The sequence below is a fragment of the Mya arenaria genome, chromosome 12 (assembly GCF_026914265.1).
Source record: "Mya arenaria isolate MELC-2E11 chromosome 12, ASM2691426v1".
Classification (NCBI taxonomy): Eukaryota; Metazoa; Mollusca; class Bivalvia; order Myida; family Myidae; genus Mya; species Mya arenaria.
In genome coordinates, this window is record NC_069133.1 from 64,077,894 (window position 1) to 64,098,077 (window position 20,184).

The 20,184-nt window shown below is 35.2% G+C and overlaps 2 protein-coding genes across 5 annotated transcripts in view; both read left to right on the top strand.

Annotated features, from left to right (window-relative positions):
• The window catches only part of LOC128211461 (uncharacterized), a 73,294-nt gene extending 59,217 nt beyond the window's left edge, over positions 1-14,077 (top strand). For 3 of the 4 annotated variants that reach the window (XM_052916278.1, XM_052916281.1, XM_052916280.1), the window contains 18 exons: positions 140-265; positions 469-597; positions 1,267-1,395; positions 1,512-1,628; positions 1,865-2,128; positions 2,390-2,496; positions 3,314-3,470; positions 3,791-3,910; positions 4,121-4,399; positions 4,536-4,565; positions 5,762-5,874; positions 6,093-6,154; positions 6,339-6,487; positions 7,397-7,516; positions 7,891-8,017; positions 9,223-9,290; positions 9,809-9,873; positions 12,163-14,077. In XM_052916278.1, coding sequence (XP_052772238.1) covers positions 140-265; positions 469-597; positions 1,267-1,395; positions 1,512-1,628; positions 1,865-2,128; positions 2,390-2,496; positions 3,314-3,470; positions 3,791-3,910; positions 4,121-4,399; positions 4,536-4,565; positions 5,762-5,874; positions 6,093-6,154; positions 6,339-6,487; positions 7,397-7,516; positions 7,891-8,017; positions 9,223-9,290; positions 9,809-9,873; positions 12,163-12,243 — 2,243 coding nt within the window. In that variant the 3' untranslated portion in view covers positions 12,244-14,077. The remainder of the gene's footprint in view (positions 1-139; positions 266-468; positions 598-1,266; positions 1,396-1,511; positions 1,629-1,864; positions 2,129-2,389; positions 2,497-3,313; positions 3,471-3,790; positions 3,911-4,120; positions 4,400-4,535; positions 4,566-5,761; positions 5,875-6,092; positions 6,155-6,338; positions 6,488-7,396; positions 7,517-7,890; positions 8,018-9,222; positions 9,291-9,808; positions 9,874-12,162) is intronic. The other variant, XM_052916279.1, reaches the window with a different exon arrangement.
• Positions 14,078-17,109: 3,032 nt separating this feature from the next.
• On the top strand, positions 17,110-19,062 carry LOC128210879 (uncharacterized). Its single transcript, XM_052915233.1, has one exon. It carries the CDS (start codon positions 17,110-17,112, stop codon positions 19,060-19,062), a length of 1,953 nt encoding a protein of 650 aa, XP_052771193.1.
• Positions 19,063-20,184: the final 1,122 nt, after the last annotated feature.

Here is a 20,184-nt window from a genome sequence, read left to right on the forward strand (position 1 = left end):
TGGGTCGGATTTATTAACAGTATTCAATTGACTGAATACCTATACATGTTTGTAATCATTTGTCATTGATCAAACAGTATTTGTTCCCAAGTTGAATTATGTCTATCAAAATTACTTTATATGATCTACTATTTTGCAGACATTGATGAGTGTAAAGAAGGGGAATGGAACAAATGCACACAGACATGCACAAATACTGCTGGCGGATACAGTTGTGGTTGTGATGAGGGCTATAGTTACAGCAGAGAAAATAACACATGCAACGGTAATCTATCTTAATTAACAAGATTATATATACATTAGCTATCAAATACAGGCCTGTGTCGGTCACGTGATGTCATGATCAGTATAAATACAACTGTATAAGGTACATCATATCGTTTCCATACTGTTCAAATTCTTGTTAATTTAGGTTCAAATAGTTCAGTGATATAATTTGTATTATGATTGTAAGTGGCTTTTAAACAGACGATGACGAGTGTCATGCCGATATCTTGAATGATTGCGACCAATCCTGTCACAATACCGACGGTGGGTATGTGTGTGAATGTGAACAAGGGTTCTTCCTAGATGTATCAGACAACAAAACATGCTTACGTATGTATTTTGCATTTATTCAAACAAGTTATATTCTGCAACATGGGTCCTTAAAAGAACAAACGCATCAATAATCTCTTAAGAATCACAGTTGAAGTTCAAATGCAACGTTAATGTTCAAACATATTTTATTTTAAAGCGTTTCGGACTATTTGAAGTATATATTCCTAGTATGAAATAGGACAAAGTTTCTCCAGTAGTTTGATTTGTTTATACAGATTGCATAAAACTTAACAATAAATCAATGCTATTGACTTTATTATATAACATAACGTAGCTGATTCCAATGATTTTCTGTATATGTAGAGTGCATTGTCTTATGCATCTATGGTATCAATCATTATCGCTCTTCAATATTTAGGGAATGTAAAAGGGTTGATTATACTGTTTATCCATATCAAATTTCATACAATTTATTGTGATGTTTTATCTGTTTGATTTTGTATGATTTCCAATGTTTATCAAATATACTCATTCGATCATGGTTCTTTTTAACCTAAATCAAACAATTAAAACGTACACACACTAAGTAATACTAAATCAATGAATAAATTATATAAAATGGGATACAACCATATGGATTCCGATATTTTTTAATCGATTATCGGTAACCGCGGCAATCGGCAAGTACCTGATCACCGTTTTATTCTAGTTATTATATAATTACAGCTGTGACCAGTTGCACAGAGAAAGAAGTTTCAGCATGCCCCAACCATTCGGTTTGCTATAGAAATAGAACTGAGCTAGACTGTCGATGCAATAAAGGATATTTTAAAGATAACAATGAACAATGCAAAGGTGAATAGCTATTATTCAGTAACTTTTCAATAACAATGAAGAACTAATTTTACATCTAAAAAAGAATATTATGGAAAGCACCTGAAACATAATCTGACATTTACGATTTGTTCTAGATGAAGATGAATGCAGCAATTCCTCTCCATGTGCTCAGCATTGCAACAACACCGCCGGCAGCTTCTCCTGCAGCTGTGACATTGGTTTTAAATTGATACAAGCCACTGAATGCGAAGGTAGATTTTTGAAACATACGAATTTGAAATGTTGTATTACATACCTGCTGGTCTGATAAACCAATATTTATTGTTTATATTAAAGTAGTGTGCGTTGTTTGAATAATTTATATGTAAAACTTGAACGCATTTCTTGATATCTTGATTTATAAAAGTATCTTAAACATAATAGAGACCAATATCTTAGTGTTTTAAGTAGATGTCGATACTATGTTGGTGTCATTTTATTGTCTTAGAATGTGAACCATACACCTTCGGTCAACAATGCGAATTGTCGTGTAACTGTGATCAGGCAAATGCACTATCATGTGATGCCCTAAATGGCACTTGCGCATGCGCAGCCGGATGGACAGGAGATACTTGTACAGAAAACGTGAATGAGTGTGAGGGTCAGTCTTCTATTGCTTGTCCTGAACACTCGCATTGTGCCGACACTCCCGGGAATTACTCCTGTCTATGTAACACGGGGTACATAGTGAACCAAGACGGTTTATGTGACGGTAAGTGTTGAAAACGAGTGCTAGTTCCAAGTTAACTAAGTTAATCAAACACAATATTTCATCAATTTTGTTTTAGCAGTTTCTCTATTTATGTAGCCGTATTACTACTGTATACAAAACTGGATTTTTCGTGATTCATGATTATTTTTAAGGCCTAATTTTTCTTCTTCAATAAAACTCGTATTTGTGGTTATACAGAAACGTATTAGATTTAGTTGATATAATTAATGTTTTATCTGCATTACCAACTACAATCGACAGTGTGTGAACAATTTCGGTATGGCGACTCCTGTGAAAGCCAGTGCTCATGTTCCCCTACCGGTGCTGACTCTTGTGATCATGTGCTTGGAAACTGTTCGTGCAAAAGTGTAAGATATACGTAATGTTCTGAAAAAATCGCTATTAAAATACTTCAGAAACAAAAATTCCGCTTTGAAATCTTTTTGTTATTCGATTTGGTATTCTGCGATGCATAGAGAAGCAGTTTAAGCTTTACGTTATATTTCAGAACATAACATTATTGAACTATATTATACATTTAAAGTTACTGTCAATGTTATTGTGTAGAAAAATAATTGTCTTATTGTGTTTAATTCAGTTGAATATAAAACAAGAGCACCGCCTGCTGAACGCTCGTCTGATTTTATCCTTTGTCGGTTCATTTATTTCACAATGTACATTTAATAGTGCACATGTATTCCTAAGTTTGAAAGTGCTAACTTTGAAAATTTGCATGTAAGTGACCTAAGCACAAAACTTAAAAAATCACACTAGCTAAAAGTTACAGAGTAAAAAATACTCAAATATCCCCCACCATCCACCTACCCTTCCAAATATCTGACTCAAAAACCTGTTTGATATATTGAAGTGCATTTTCCCTATATTGTCTGTGAAAAAGAATGAAATCAATCCAACAAAACTTGAAAAAGCTTATCCAATTTTCAAATCAATCAAAATATTTATTCCGATTGTGAAGGCAGTTGTAGGCTGACTAGTCCAAATATTTATTCCGATTGTGAAGGCAGCTGTAGGCTGACTAGTCCAAATATTTATTCCGATTGTGAAGGCAGTGGTAAGCTGACTGGTTCCAAAGTTTTGTCCAGATGAAGGCAGCTGTATACTGACTGTTCCATATATCCAGTAGTCAAGAGAAGCAATTTGATGGTGTTTATCCTTCATTTGCAGAACTGGCAGGGGGGCCAGTGCAATGACGATGTTGACGAATGTAGCTTCATAGAAAATTTGTGTGCAGAGAAATCCAACTCCTCGTGCATAAATTATGTTGGGTCGTTTACTTGCTCGTGTGATGCAGGATATACAGATAAGAATGGTGCCTGTGAAGGTTTGTCATGTTTCTGATATCATAGATTTCAAAAAGTGTGTCTAAAAAGCGTTTTGCTTAAGGTTGAATCGATAGTTTTATTTATAGAATTAGGACATACAAACGACTGACATAATAAGTACATAAGGCGTGTGAATAAACACAACCATATATGCGACAAGCCATTCCTATGTTGATATTGTGTATGATTATAGAGGTATGATTGTCTAAAAAGCGTTATTGGTTTATGTTGAATCGAGAGTTTTGCCATATATGGGACAACCCATTCCCGGAAACTATTGTACAGGACTATAGAGAGTTTGTATGAATAATATTTTCAGATGTGAATGAATGCGATGAAAACCGATGTGATCAAGGTGCCACATGCCAGAATTCGGATGGTTCCTTTTTATGCATTTGTCCACTAGGCAAGCGGTTGAACAATGATAATTCTTGTCAAGGTATTTTATAATTTGAATAAAACCTATGTACACACGGAATGCATTGTTCAACTTAGCAGTCGTGTTTGATTGTGTGTTTTTTGTTTTGGTTTTTATTGTTGTTGTTTTTTTAAGAAAAATACCATTAAGCAGTTTATGTATGCAAACACATAATATGTATGTTCCATAAAATAGACAACAGTGTTTAATTGTGCTTTAACCAAATTATAGAGTGTAGTAACAACACTTATGGAACTGAGTGTAACCAGAATTGCAACTGCACATTTGGAAACACTCAAAGTGACGAACAGTCGTGTGACAGAGAGACGGGAACGTGCATTTGTAACTCAAACTGGACAGGGGACAGATGCGAAACTGATGTTAATGAATGCACTACTTCTGGTATATGCACGAAAGCCAACGCTGGCTGTTTCAATCTTCCTGGAGGTTTCCGATGTGATTGTCTCAGAGGATACAGGATGAATAAAGTAACTGGAGAATGTGAAATTGGTAAATCAACTTAATAAACAATAAAATCCTTTCTAAACTATTCATGATTATAAATTTGCGAATTCATTTTATTCGTGATTTTCATTTCATGCCGTGAAAAGGTGTAATGGCATATTATTCTTTTATCATTTTTCAGTTGGCGAAAGAGCAACAGTACCGACTGCAGGTAAGTAAACTTTCACTATCCGGTTGCTGGCGACTAAATTTATCGGGACATCTGTTTTCATAACACCTAACATAAATCTAGATATGGTTGAATTCTGCTAAACAGAAGAAAATTGAGCGAGATAAAGGCTCAAGATAAAAAAAAAACATAGTTTAAAGTAATAATCAAGAAATATAAGTATCTTCAATGAGTCATAGTGTAAGATAGATATATCCTGACCCAAGAATAACATATTGAGCGGCAACGAGGCTTTGTTTGTACGTGTGTGTTTCAAGATCATTGTCGCTGGGGCCCTTGCTTTGTGTCATTTTTAAAGTTCGACTTCTGGGCTTGTCCGTTCAGTTTTCATTGTATTGCTTGGATACATCTATCTGTCATGATGGTACATGGTAGATCATTTTCATCCAAACACGTTTTCAGGAAAACGCAAAAAGATAGTACCAAGTTTCAAGGGATGAGACTTAACATCACTTGAATTATTCTTTTGAATAACACCACATATCTCAACTTGGCATTCATAATATGTCAAAGGGTTATACAACATTCTTTCAAAATAAAACAAAATGACTTTCAGAAACTAGAAACGTGTACGAACTTCAAACAACAGTTTCTTGTATGGCAATGAACAAAACATATCATATTACAGTTTCTGCTAATAAATGCCATATATTTACGTTCAACTATCAACGAAATATCGCGTGTGACAGACTTGAATTTATGTTTTAGAAGTACGAGGATACTAACACTAATATCATATTAATAATATATAAAGATAACGTTATTAGCGCAAAATAAGCAGAAACATCATTTGGTTTGGATGTGATGTTTGTTCTTTTGAATATATTGTACCTAAATTTTCAACAGAAAAAAAATACATTTCTTTCAATATAAATAATTAAGATAACAATTGGCAAAGAGATGTGACATTCATACACGTGTTTTATCTTGAGTTAATGTTTATATGTCCAGAGTGAAATAAATAATAGCTCACGAACTGTATATGTTTAAATGATATTATTGAGATTATATATTAAATAGATATTTTCAATCTGTTTGAAACTCTGAATTTGTCAGTAACGAAACTGACTTATATTAATATTGAATTAATCTTCAACTTTAAATAACATTTTTTGGTGGTTCTGCACGAGACTGCTGTAACTGCGGTGACCAATCGTTATGTTTTATGTATTTCACAGCCAATGAGGTTCGGATTGATCTCACTATAATTCTGGCGGTTGAATTGGACCCAGGAACAGATCTCGGCGTACAGACTGTCTTTGGTGAGATAGCAGCAAAAGTCAAATATTCGGTACGTTACACGACGTTGTTAATAACTTGAACATGTAATTTGTCTACGAGTATATGATAGCACGTTGAATTTCATATTAAGCAAAGATAATAAAAAATACTAGTAGTTTTGAAGTTTATTCTTCGAAAAACGTTTAAATAAAACCCTCGTCGTTTCACATACACAAATACACTTGTTTTGATTGTACAAATATTTTAAATATATAATCTCTTTTTCAGATGAGGGAGCATTTCTCGAAATTCATATCAATAGAAATTACTATTGTAATCAATGACATGAGGTAAAGATATCTTTTACATGATTTTATCTGTAGGTGTCTTGCTTGGTTGTACGTTTTTCATTATCCTGGTTTGATTCGTTTACCTCTCAATAAGTTGATTCATACATTTTTACCGGATTTGTGTTCTTGAGCTTTTATTTCATGTTTTAAATATAAAAACAATTTCAGCCTTTTTATTTTTTAGAAGTTTTTTCGGAAGTATTAATGTTAACTACTCGATCACATACGCGAAGAGTCCTCAAGTGGCGTTGGGTGTCTCACAGGCCCTAGTAGACATTGCTTCCGGCACAGAGATAGAGTACGATGGGTTGAACGTGTCCGCGACCGCACCAGGTATGTATATTACACATCCAAGACTAATAATTGCCTGCTTTCTAACGTTGTACGTAAAGTATGTTTCCTAAGTTGTCTCTTTATGTATGTATTGCTCTGATGTATTTTAATATTAGTATACAACTGGAGAAAGCTATTAATTGTCCATTTTCGTTTGTTTGTACTTTCCCATGGGACAAACACAGTCGTAATAACAAAATATTTCTAATAAGACCAGTAACTAGGTTGATGCTAATCATGTTAAGTGTGTATGTTGCTACAGTGAATCCGACTAATGCAAAATCATTTTTGAAGATAATATAGTAAGGAAAAGGTATACCATACAGAGACAGCCTAACAATTATATTTTCATTTGTTTTAATAATTACAAAGACCAAATTAAGTAGACAGACAACAGAACGTAATCAACACAATATAAATAATTTTTATCTATGGTTTTTAGTGTTGACGGCTCTGTCTTTTTTGTATAATTGGTTTGATTTAATGGACGAGAGGCGATACAAAGGAAACACTTAATTTTCCAAGACAATATGCAATTTGCATGAATATAGTAAGAATATTAACATCATTGTAAGTTCATCTTTTAATTATATTTACGGAGCAGAACTGTGGAATATTTACATAAGCCACCGAAGGTTCCATTCTGATTACTGATTGTACTACTGATTGCGACGGACATCGGCGGGCATCGCAGCAGGAATAATCCATTTCACAATAATTTTAAATGGAAAATAGTAATTTTGTGACATATGCACATACCACATTTTATGCATTTCTCTAATCCTATACTGCCACAAGGAAAACGATTGCTAGTACATGTATCTGAATGGCTCTGCAAAAGGCGCCCTTTTGTTTATAGCAATGTTTATTTTGCTAATAATCGGGGTTTAATCCGAATATCGTTTCCAGAATCATACATCAATGACAATTTGTGTGGACTGTATGAAAAAGCACTTGGTGGCTGCGAATCCGGATATGAATGTGTGATAGAAGGGAGAGAACTCATGTGTAAATTGTTGCCTATCTCGGGTATGTATATGCTGAAGTTGTTTGTAACCATCACGTCAATAGAAACACTGTTGCTATAGATATACGCATATCAAAGCAATTACTTTTAAACGTGGTAATTCCGTCGGTAAACGGTTTATTGTTGGAATCATTGCTTCATGAGGGTGGAATATAAAAGGTATTCAACAACATGAAAATAACTCAATGTCATACAACTGAACTATTAATAAGTATCTGTTTAATGTTATAAATGTATTGTATTTATTATGTATAATAATAAGGTAAATTAATGCGTTAAATATTTCGCCAAACAATATAATACCATTCGTTGTTTGTGATCGGTTTTATATTGACCAGTGGTTTATATCATAATTTGAAGAGTGTCCTATTTTCAGACAACTATTTAGTTGTGGTAGGAGTAACAGTAGGTCTCAGTGTCTTCTGTGTTGCCGTTCTGATCATCATCACCTCTGTCGTCGTTTACAACAGAAACCGAAAGGCACGCCTTAGCAATATTCATAGGTAAGAGCGTGAAGCGATAGATTGACATCAGATAAAATGTAAACATATTTTCAAAGTAACAAATTTTCAAAGTAACAAATGCTTTATTTCGTCGAAACGGTAAGGACAAACATCAGTGGTTTTCACAAGGGGGAACAATGCTCAGCAGTGTGGTCACGGAGGAACGTCTATGATTTCGGCAAAAACATCGAAATAAGGGACATCAGCGGTATGGGCAAATGGTATCATCAGCGTTATAGACCAGGAGGATCATCATCAGACTTGGCAAGGTACATCGGCGGTTTCGTTCAGGAGGGGCATCACCCGTATTGGCAATAAGTGAAATCAATGGTATCGGAAATGCGGCAGTTTAGCGTTACCTAAAAAATGAACGACAGAGATATTAGCAATGAGGGACATCTTTAAAATTAAGACAAAGAACCATCGGCGGTATTGGCAAGGACGGGCATTTGCAGTATCGGCGTGGAGAACATTATTTATCTTGGCAAAGAGGTAGAGCGAAGAATTCATACTTTTAGTATCGGTAAGTACGGGATTCAATGGCTCGGGCAAGGCTTTTCATTTTGCTGTTGTATCGACACGGTATAGCATTAATCGGAGATTAAGGGGTGAAAGAACATCAGTGTTCTCGGCAATTAGAGAAATGAGCGATATAGACAAAAAAGGACATCGATGGTATCGGCAAGAATGTAAATAAGTGGTATATACGAATAAGGGCATCAATGGTATTTGAAGGAGGTACATCAATGATATACACATGATGGCCGCGAGTGCTGCTGCTGTGACATCAGCGGTATCGGCAAGGAGCAACAGGGATATGAAATAAACGGACCGCTTTGGCATGGGCGTGGAGGAACTCAGGCGTTTCAGCCAGCCAGGAGATTTTAAGTATTAAAAACAGTAATGGGCATCGATGATGTAAGCAATGAGATACACAAGTGGTTTTAGCAAGTATGTAAATCTGCACGAACGGTAAGGAGGGCGTCTGTGTTATCGGAAGGGAGGAACTTCAATGGAATCGTGGACATCTGTCTTATCGGCAATGATCAATGCTACTGAAAATCATGTGCAAAACGAGCTCAAAGAATGACTATAATATTGCATGACATATGGGTGATTTAAAACAAATAAACTGACATAAACAGATGCATTTCTAACGATCCTCTCTTTTCAAAATCCAAATTATTTCTTTTTCATTTTTGCAGGCGGGGACAATCAGAAGCTTCAGCAGATGAACAGATGAATGTTTGGCCTCCTTGGAAAGACGAGACAGGTAGGATGGCATTCAGTTGTTTAACTTTCTGCCCTCATCACTTAATTTGAATGTTTAGACCTGTAACTGATAAAATGGCACTTTATTCGCACATATTCGAATGGAATCTTTATTTAGCCCGTTATTTATATGATATTAGTTCGATTTTTAGACTGAATACATCCGTAATCTATATAATGATTATTTGTAATTTTAACATTATACACCGTCGCTTTGTAAATTATTATTCAATTTTTATCCTTAAACGTTTTACCCGTAACTCCTATATTGATCATTCGAATGTTTCATTTTACTCGGGCTACTTATACATTTATACATTTAGAGTATTACTGAGAATGTTTAAATATTACAATCGTCACTTATATTATGATTATAATTATATAACCCAACATTGAACAAATGAGTAATAAAATTTCAGTAAATTACCTTTTTCAATCGCCATGTTTTGTTTGGTAATAACACAGTTGAAAAATACACTCGACTCAAACTGGCATGACTTCTTTTTTCTATCCATGTAGCAGCGACTGATCCAAGTTTCAACTCATGGAGAACAAAGGCCCTTAATTTCGGACAAGAGCACCGAGTATGTAGCATTTTCTATTTTATTTCATGTTTCTTTTCATATAATCTTTCAAATCTATAATGTCAAACTGCTATGCTACCATTTGAGGCGAAGGGTGTATGCGAAGAATTGGTTTAGTAATGCAGTTATCAAAATGACATGTTATTGCCTACTGTCGTACGCCCTCTGGCCAGTTCACATAGATATATCAGCTGCGACAGCGTAGAACACATGGATAGCAAACGACCTGTTTTAAATCATCAACTAGCACCATCATAAAGGTTTTGTCACTATGCGTTTACCGTACGATATTGCCAAATATCGTTCTCTGTCGTGCGAATACCGTATTCCTGCAATATCTTATCGCAGGAAATCGTACAAACTTGTGCATTTAATAGCACAAACAAATCTTATCAATCCGTACAGAAACTGAAGTACTGAACCAGACCGTGCACATCCTCAGTAACTCAATGCAGATAGTACAACACCACAGAAACAATATCTAGATCAGAAAAAGGCTCATTTTCTCGAGCAATTTTATATGAAATAACAGGTAGCTTAATTGATTGTACAAAGCAACATTCAATTAAGCTAGATCGTTCAAAAGCTGCAAAAACTCTCAATATATACAGTAAAAATCCGCAGTAACTCAAGCTGGATAGTACCTATCCACAGTAACTCAATCAATAGAGTTCAAATCCACAGTTACTCAATCTATAGAGTTCAAATCCACAGTTACTCAATCCCTACATTTCAAATCCACAGTTACTCAATCCATACATTACAAATCCACAGTTATTCAATCGAGATAGCTTAATTGATATCGTTCAGAGCCGCAGTAACTAAATCTAGATGATATAAATCCACAGTAACTCAATCTTGATAGTACAAATCCAAAGTAACCTAGTCTAGATGGTACAAATCCACAGAAACTCAATTCTAGATAGTTCAAATCCACAGTTACTCAAATTTAGATAGTTCAAATGCACAGTTACTATATCGTAGTAATACAAATACACAGTATTTCAATCGATATAATACACATCCACTGTAACTCAATCGTTATCGTATAAAGCCGCAGTAGCATAATCTTGATCGTACAAAGTCATGCATTCTAGAGCATTCCCAATATCATTTCGTATTTGAATCGACAATTATGATAAAGACATGATTAATCTTAGGGGAGATTTAGTTAAACACCCAAACAACTTCATAAACGTCATTAGCGGTTATATGACGAAGTTTATTGTGTACTGAAGTAGGTAACAATGCATGGTGCCGTTTAGAAAATATGTTTGCATAATTTGGTATCCTAGACTGTCTTTTTTTTAAAATCTGAATGATTGCCTCAACTTTAGTGAGTTTGGTTTGTATTTAAGATGACACTAAAGGAGGCCGTTACTAGATTTAAAGTATTATGTTATTCATTCTAATACGTTTATGAACCTTTCCTTTTAATCGTAAGTTTTACTAAGTTTTGAAAGGATGGAAATGTATAAATTGTGTGCAAAATTTGGCAACTTTCCCGTTAATGGTTGTACTATGTCTGTCTTTAGTCTGAAGCAATGACATTTTCACAGAATTATAAAAAAAAATGTTACAAAATCTATGTAAAAAGACCTGTCATATATGCACTTTTGACTCATACATCTCTTATATTTCTTGGAAGGAAATAATCTTAATTTTGCATATGATAACAACAGAAATTGTAAAAATGCAATAAAATGTTTAGCAGGCAACAACAGGAGATCATGGTGATTGCAATAAATACGGTAAACAGTTTCATTGCATTGATCATAAGCATGTCTTTCACTGTCCCAATTATGCATCGATTGATTGAGTTGTATTAAAAGTCAAAAGCATAATTGCTAATTACCGATCGATGAGGATTAGGAAAGATTTATGCGATGTTATCACCTATGTGTTCATGATTTGAAAATAAGATAAGTAGAGCATTGATATTTAACCCACAAGTGACTCGAACTCGTAGGTCCTTATCAAGAGGTAGATCATGGTCAAATTAACAGGAGAATATCAAACAATTCATTTCCCATTAACAGCCATGCAATGTTTGTGTTAAATACGCCATTTGGCGGCTGGACTGCGCTTTTTGATATTACCCTCACCGACGGTTTGGGATCGCATCAAAAAGATCAAACACTTGCTTGTGTTCCTTTCAATAAGCAAATCGTTTTTTTTGTTTACAATGTTTATGAAATTAATAAGTGTATTGAACTATTGTACATTTCACAAATCAATGCCGTAATTTACTTGTTACTTAACTTGAACTCTTTAAAACATACTTTTCAGTACGTATCTCCGTATCACCTGCCCCGAGTTGCATCAAACAGGACCAGGGAGCAATCCCAGACACCGTACTTGGCACAGTGATAGGACACAATGACAACCACACACAGTTTTAAAATTCGTTTTTGAACCTTTATTTCTAATAATGTAGACTTTGAGTGTGTGTGTGTGTGTGTGTGTGTGTGTGTGTGTGTGTGTGTGTGTGTGTGTTGATATGTTTATATATAATCGAAATTTATATTCGTTGGATTCATTCGTTGCTTTCACATGTACTTGTTCTTACTTTTGTCTTTTTGTGAAAGCATATTTATGCAACATTTTTTATTCAATGCATTGTAGACGATCATTGATACACTTTGGATATATATTCTTTACACATAATTATGTACTTGACTTACGATAGAAACTGACATATTTTAGATTTATCGCACTTTGACATATGACTTCTAGTTATGTTTTTTATTCATTTTTCGTGATGTTCCCAATCGGCCGAGTGTAAAATGTACATTGCGTTTGTCTATATATACATGAATCACTATTATAAATAACTTACTTACTATATATATTAAACAATTAATATGAACAAACAGCAGCACAACATGAGTTATTTCAAGGTAATGTTTTGTCAACATAAGGTATTTATATACTATATGTTTTTTTTTCTATAATAAACTTTGATTTAAGGAATGAATTGCGGGCTTGATGTCATTATCTGGGTATGAACGTAATTGGGCTGGTCTAAGTGTGTGGAGTCCGAAGGACTCCTTGCGTACTTTGACCAGCCAAATTGCGTTCATATCCCCGATAATGACATCAACCCCGCAATTCATTACTTATATTTACACCAATAGTTCATTATTTCATTCAATAATTGTTAAAAAAATACTTCATTTCATTTAAGAAAACCTTTCAGTAACTCTTTCCTACCCATTCTGTAAATAGAACGTCCCGACTATAACCGGAAGCATTTTTCCAATGACGTCACAATAACGCGGGAAAATATCAGCCACTTTAAAATCACTTTTAAACGTAAAATTCAAACACTTATGGCAACAATTCATTTAAAATATAAATAAACACTTTCTAAAATTTTGATTTATATTTTACGGGACCTGCTGACACAATACAAAAAATAACATGATCATTTTCTTTTCATGTTTATTGTCAGTATGCAATGAATTGCGATCCGAACATATCCAAAGATGTTTCGTTCATGGATTGATAAACGCAATTGCCGAAAGGCATTTCATTTAAAGAATGGAAGTTGAGGTGTAAATATACATGTATAAACTATAATTAGTATTTTGTGATTTTCTCATCGCATAAGATATTGGTTATTCAAATTTTTATATTTCATTTAAGAAGCAATGAATATGAGACGTTTTTGTTCAACAATTAAAAGTACATTATCAAACTAACGAAAAGCGTTATTCGAAAATAAAACATTTTTTACTTAATTTCACCTTTCCTTTAAGGTGTTATTGTAAATACATTAAAAACTATTAATGTAGATTATCATCACTATCATTGGCTTAGTGATTGTTTGTTTATGTGTTATATGGCTTTGGCGTTTACCCTGTGCCATTAAACGAGGTTTATTTTTAAACTTTTGACTACTGAGCTTGTTTCTGTAGTGTTTCATATAAATATTAAATTAGTTGGTTGTGGGAATAAGTACTATGTTGTGTTGTTAACTTTTATATCGTACATGTATTTTCCTGATTTTTACGATAATACTTCGAAATAACTTTTCAAAATTATATTCTATCCTTAACTTATCACTCTTGTAAATTTGAATCTAATCATCATGTATTTTATGGTAATTGAAAGCGAATGTTACAGAACTAAAATGATCATTTGTTTTGACACTCTTGTCCATTGATGTAATTGTCTGGTTGAAATAAAAGTGTGTTTCTTTCTTCGCTTTATACAAGTGAGTTTATTTTGAAGTTTATAAAATCGATAATAGAGTGGAAATTTGAATTGTAATAGTAAGGGTACGTGTACATATGGACTTTTATTGTGCTCATCATCATTCAGGTATGTGTACATACAGACACGTTGAGAGTAAAATGTACGATAGTACTAGGCAAGTGTGTTTTGGGAGTATCAGCGAGCTTACAAGTACGAGGACAGTGATCTAAGAGAGTATCAGCGAACTAACAAGTACGAGGACAGTGATCTATGAGAGTATCAGCGAACTAACAAGTACGAGGAAAGTGATCTATTGGAGTATCAGCCAGCTTACAAGCACTAGAAAAGTCAACTGTGACATTATCAACCAACTTACAAGTACTAGGAAAGTGATCTATAGGAGTATCAGCGAGCTTACAAGTACGAGGAAAATGATCTATGAGAGTATTAGCGAGCTTACAAGTACGAGGAAAGTGATCTATGAGAGTATTAGCGAGCTTACAAGTACGAGGAAAGTAATCTATGTGAGTATCAGCGAGCTTACAAGTACGAGGAATGTGATCTATGAGAGTATTAGCGAGCTTACAACTACGAGGAAAGTGCTTTATGGGAGTATCAGCGAACTTACAAGCACGAGGAAAGTGATCAATGAGAGTATCCGTATTTTATGTTGGCTATAATGAGCATCTTTCAGAGATTCTGTCTAAAGTTCAAGACAGAATTAATGAAAAAATCGCTAATCCCTACTAGATAATAATACATTTAAATAAATTTCATAACATGAACTTAGGGTCGCAATTAAAAGATTAAACCTAGGGAAGCCCCCGGTCCAGAATTGGTGTTTAATGAACACTTTTTACACTGTGGGTAACCATTTATTATGGCCCTTAAGGTTCTGTTTAATAATATAGTACGCTATCCAGCGGCATGGAAACGTAGTTACATCATCCCTATTTACAAATGAAATAGCAAGCCACGGTCAGGTCCTAGTAGTTACAGGCTGATTTTACATACATGCAAAATATTTGAGCCTGTCATCGTAAATAGATTTGATAAAATGTCATTTTCTAAACAAACAACAATACGGATTTCAAAAAGGAATGATTTGTATACTTTTTATCTTTAGAAAGTGATTACGGATAATATCGAAAGTGGTAAGTTAGATATGAAAGGCGCCTTTGATGTTTTCTGGCACGACTCCTGAATTTTGAAATTGTATGATCTTGTAAAGCTATGGAAAACGCTACTTAATGGTTACCAAAACCTTACCACAAAAGTAAGGTGGTCTGGTTCAATGTCCGACTCTACAAATGTACGTAGATCTGTCCGCAAAGGGGGCGTATTATCAGGCTTTAATTATTAAGTGCATATCAACGACTTGCTTAATCGATTAGAAAATTCCGGCTATAGCGCCGAAGTTGGTACAATTCCTGCAGGGAATCCTACCCTCGCAGATGACATTACACTGGTTGCTTTGACGCCCTCCGGTCCTCAGCATATGCTTGATATCGTACGCAGACTACGCAGTTCTTCACAAATTTGAAATCAGTACTACAAAATCTTGTTGCTTGTCCTACCCCACAAAACGTTTGTCAAATCCATTATTAGTAACATTTGCCAGACAATAGCATAGTTACGTCCAATGGTCCACTCATTTAGGGATATTAGTTAACTCTGAATATGGGATGCGGCCAACAACACGTATTGAAGAACGGTGCCAAAAGGGCAAAAACTAGTTCCATGCTATGAAATGTTATGGCCTACATGGCGAGGGTCTATATATAAGCATATATAAAAAACAACATTATTCCAACTATTATGTATGGAAGCGAATTGTGAAATAACCTCAAGTCATCGTATCTCGATGTCATCAATAGAACTCAACATTTTGTTGTTTAAATGATTCAAGGCTTTTATAACTACACCCGTTCCCACATGTGTGAGTCAATGGTGGGACTATATCGTCTAATAAGCTTAGTAGAGATCCGCAAATTATCTTTTATGCAAAAGAGAATGACGATGCCTTCCGATAGTTTAACGCGACAACTTTTTATAAGGAAATATATATTATTTCTTAATTGTCGAACAAGTAATCCAATGCTTGGCTTTATATCTGACATATGCGCTTTGGTAAACAAATACCGCTTACAAGATAGCTTTAACGTTTTCATATTGCATAATGTAGCACGTTTGAAGTCGAGCTGAAAAGCTGTATCCATAAAACTGTAAAACCGACAGAACTAACTCTATGGCGCGAAAGACTTAACAGTGACAGGGATTTTTTACTGTTTAAAAATCTCCATAATCAAATTGAGCATGTGTTGTGTGGCAGTTCGCAAATAATCGATTGGACTTCAAACTTGCGCACTTTATTTCTAACTTGTGGCTAGCCAAGCCCTCTATACTGCAATCCGTGTGTTTAATTTGCCAACGCTTGTTCTATGACAAAACCGAGCATATCAGTGTTGCTTGTCCGTACACAGCAGCTGAACGCGTAAATTTGTATTGTGATCTAAACAAGTTATTTGGTCAACATGTCAGATCCAACCTAGCTAAAAAAGATTCGACCATTTTCAGCGATTTTGTTTTAGGGAGCAATTACATACAAAATGAAGACTGTAATCAATTGCTGTTATGCAAGCTCAGTACAAGATGCGTTCAATGTAAACCTTCGATCGTGTTTAAATAATACTGAAACATTGGCATTTGTGCATATGATTATGTTTATATTATATGGTCATAATACTGTTGTTACACTGTCAAAAATAATGTGTTTGACGTTAACCCATTGTATACGTGTTTGTATTATTCTCATGCTACTTCATGCAAACCTTTTCTTCTTATATATTTAATCATGCTCATTTATATTACATTGTATTCAAATCTCCCTTGTATAGGATATATCATAACTAACGAATATGTGAGCGTATCTGCGAGCTTATAAGTACGAGGAAAGTGATATACTAGTAGGAGAGTCTCAGCGAGCTTACAAGTACGAGGAAAGTGATCTATGAGAGTATCAGCGAGCTTACAAGTATGAGGAAAGTGATATATGAGAGTATCAGCGAGCTTACAAGTACGAGGAAAGTGATCTATGAAAATATCAGCGAACTTACAAGTACGAGGAAAGTGATCTATGAGAGTATCAGCGAGCTTACAAGTACAATGAAAGTGATCTATGAGAGTATCAGTGAACTTTTAAGTACGATGAAAGTGATCTATGAGAGTATCAGCGAACTTACAAGTACGATGAAAGTGATCTATGAGAGTATCAGCGAACTTACAAGTACGATGAAAGTGATCTATGAGAGTATCAGCGAATTTACAAGTACGAGGAAAGTGATCTATGAGAGTATCAGCGAACTTACAAGTACGAGGAAAGTGATCTATGAGAGTATCAGCGAACTTACAAGTACGAGGAAAGTGATCTATGAGAGTATCAGCGAACTTACAAGTACGAGGAAAGTGATCTATGAGAGTATCAGCGAACTTACAAGTACGATGAAAGTGATCTATGAGAGTATCAGTGAACTTACAAGTACGAGGAAAGTGATCCATGAGAGTATCAGTGAACTTACAAGTACGATGCAAGTGACCTATGAGAGTATCAGCGAACTTACAAGTACGAGGAAAGTGATCTATGAGAGTATCAGCGAGCTTACAAGTACGAGGAAAGTGATCTATGAGAGTATCAGCGAGCTTACAAGTACGAGGAAAGTGATCTATGAGAGTATCAGCGAACTTACAAGTACGAGGAAATTGATCTATGAGAGTATCAGCGAACTTACAAGTACGATGAAAGTGGTCTATGAGAGTATCAGCGAGCTTACAAGTACGATGAAAGTGATCTATGAGAGTATCAGCGAGCTTACAAGTACGAGGAAAGTGATCTATGAGAGTATCAGTGAACATACAAGTACGATGAAAGTGATCTATGAGAGTATCAGCGAACTTACAAGTACGATGGAATTGATCTATGAGAGTATCAGCGAGCTTACAAGTACGATGAAATTGATCTATGAGAGTATCAGCGAGCTTACAAGTACGAGGAAAGTGATCTATGAGAGTATCAGCGAACTTACAAGTACAAGGAAATTGATCTATGAGAGTATCAGCGAACTTACAAGTACGATGAAAGTGGTCTATGAGAGTATCAGCGAACTTACAAGTACGAGGAAAGTGATCTATGAGAGTATCAGCGAGCTTACAAGTACAATGACAGTGATCTATGAGAGTATCAGCGAGCTTACAAGTACGATGAAAGTGATCTATGAGAGTATCAGCGAACTTACAAGTACGAGGAAATTGATCTATGAGAGTATCAGCGAACTTACAAGTACGATGAAATTGATCTATGAGAGTATCAGCGAGCTTACAAGTACGATGAAAGTGATCTATGAGAGTATCAGCGAGCTTACAAGTACGAGGAAAGTGATCTATGAGAGTATCAGCGAACTAACAAGTACGAGGAAAGTGATCTATGAGAGTATCAGCGAACTTACAAGTACGAGGAAAGTGATCTATGAGAGTATCAGCGAGCTTACAAGTACGAGGAAAGTGATCTATGAGAGTATCAGCGAACTTACAAGTACGAGGAAAGTGATCTATGAGAGTATCAGCGAACTTACAAGTACGATGAAATTGATCTATGAGAGTATCAGTGAACTTACAAGTACGAGGAAAGTGATCTATGAGAGTATCAGTGAACTTACAAGTACTAGGAAAGTGATCTATGAGAGTATCAGCGAACTTACAAGTACGATGAAATTGATCTATGAGAGTATCAGCGAGCTTACAAGTACGATGAAAGTGATTTATGAGAGTATCAGCGAACTTACAAGGTCGATGAAAGTGATCTATGAGAGTATCAGTGAACTTACAAGTACGAGGAAATTGATCTATGAGAGTATCAGCGAACTTACAAGTACGATGAAAGTGGTCTATGAGAGTATCAGCGAACTTACAAGAACAACGGAAGTGTTCTATTAGAGTATCAGCAAGCTTACAAGTACGGGAAAGTGATCTATTGGAGAATCAGCGAGCTTACAAGTACAATGAAAGTGGTCTTTGATAGTATCAGCGAGCTCACAAGTACGAGGACAGTGGTCTATGAAATTATCAGCGAGCGTACAAGTACGAGGACAGTGGTCTTTGAGAGTACTAGCGAGCTTACAAGTACGATGCAAAGTGATCTATAAGAGTATCAGCTAGCTTACAAGTACGATGACAGTGGTCTATGAAAGTATCAGCGAGCTTACAAGTACGCGAAAAGTGACTTATGGGAGTATCAGCGAGCTTACAAATACGAGGAAAGTAATCTTTGGGAGTATTAGCGAACTTACAAGAACGAGGAAAGTGAACTATGAATGCACCAGCGAGGAAAGTGGTTTATGAGAGTATGAAATCAGTGTTTAGATACATAATAGCGACATTCTGCATCTTTCTAGGGTTCACCATTTTCGATTTCACCCAATCTTTTGTATGCTTATACTTTTTGACACGCACTTGAAAGATGTTTGTTTAGTATGCACAATTATTGTTTATCGTCATTCTATATTTAAATAAAAAGATATGAATACATACATACACGTGACTGCACGCCCTTATTAAAACCTACAATAGCACGCGTAGAAAACACAAACCATCTTGTTTAGCTCACCTGAGCACAAAGCGAGGCTACCTCTCACAATAAGTCGATATGGAAACTTCTCGGAATCCGCTGCCCTGCTTTTCAAAAAATCTCTCAGAAATGTCCTTAGATGACCCTCTTTCAAATTCCTTTATCCAAATAACATGGCCACCATCGGACAGGGCTACTTTACACTAGTTGTCAAGATATGAAAATATTATCTTTAGAAACCTTTGGTCCGATCTCATAATAAGTCCACAGTTGTGTTCCTAAGGTGACCCTCTGTCAAATTCCTTCACCCAAAGTTGATTAAAACAAACATGGTTGGCAAGGGCGGGGGTGGTTACCATTATATGTTTATATGTAAAATTCTTAAAATCTTCTTTTTAGACACCATTCATCGAATTTCAAATAATTACACAGAAACGTTCTTTAAAGGTAACCCTTTTATCTTGTTTTTAATGGGTTTTTTTTCTTTTTAT

Excerpts from the sequence above, each read along its gene's own strand:
- LOC128210879 (XM_052915233.1), top strand. The coding sequence starts at position 17,110 with ATGAGGAAAGTGATATATGAGAGTATCAGCGAGCTTACAAGTACGAGG.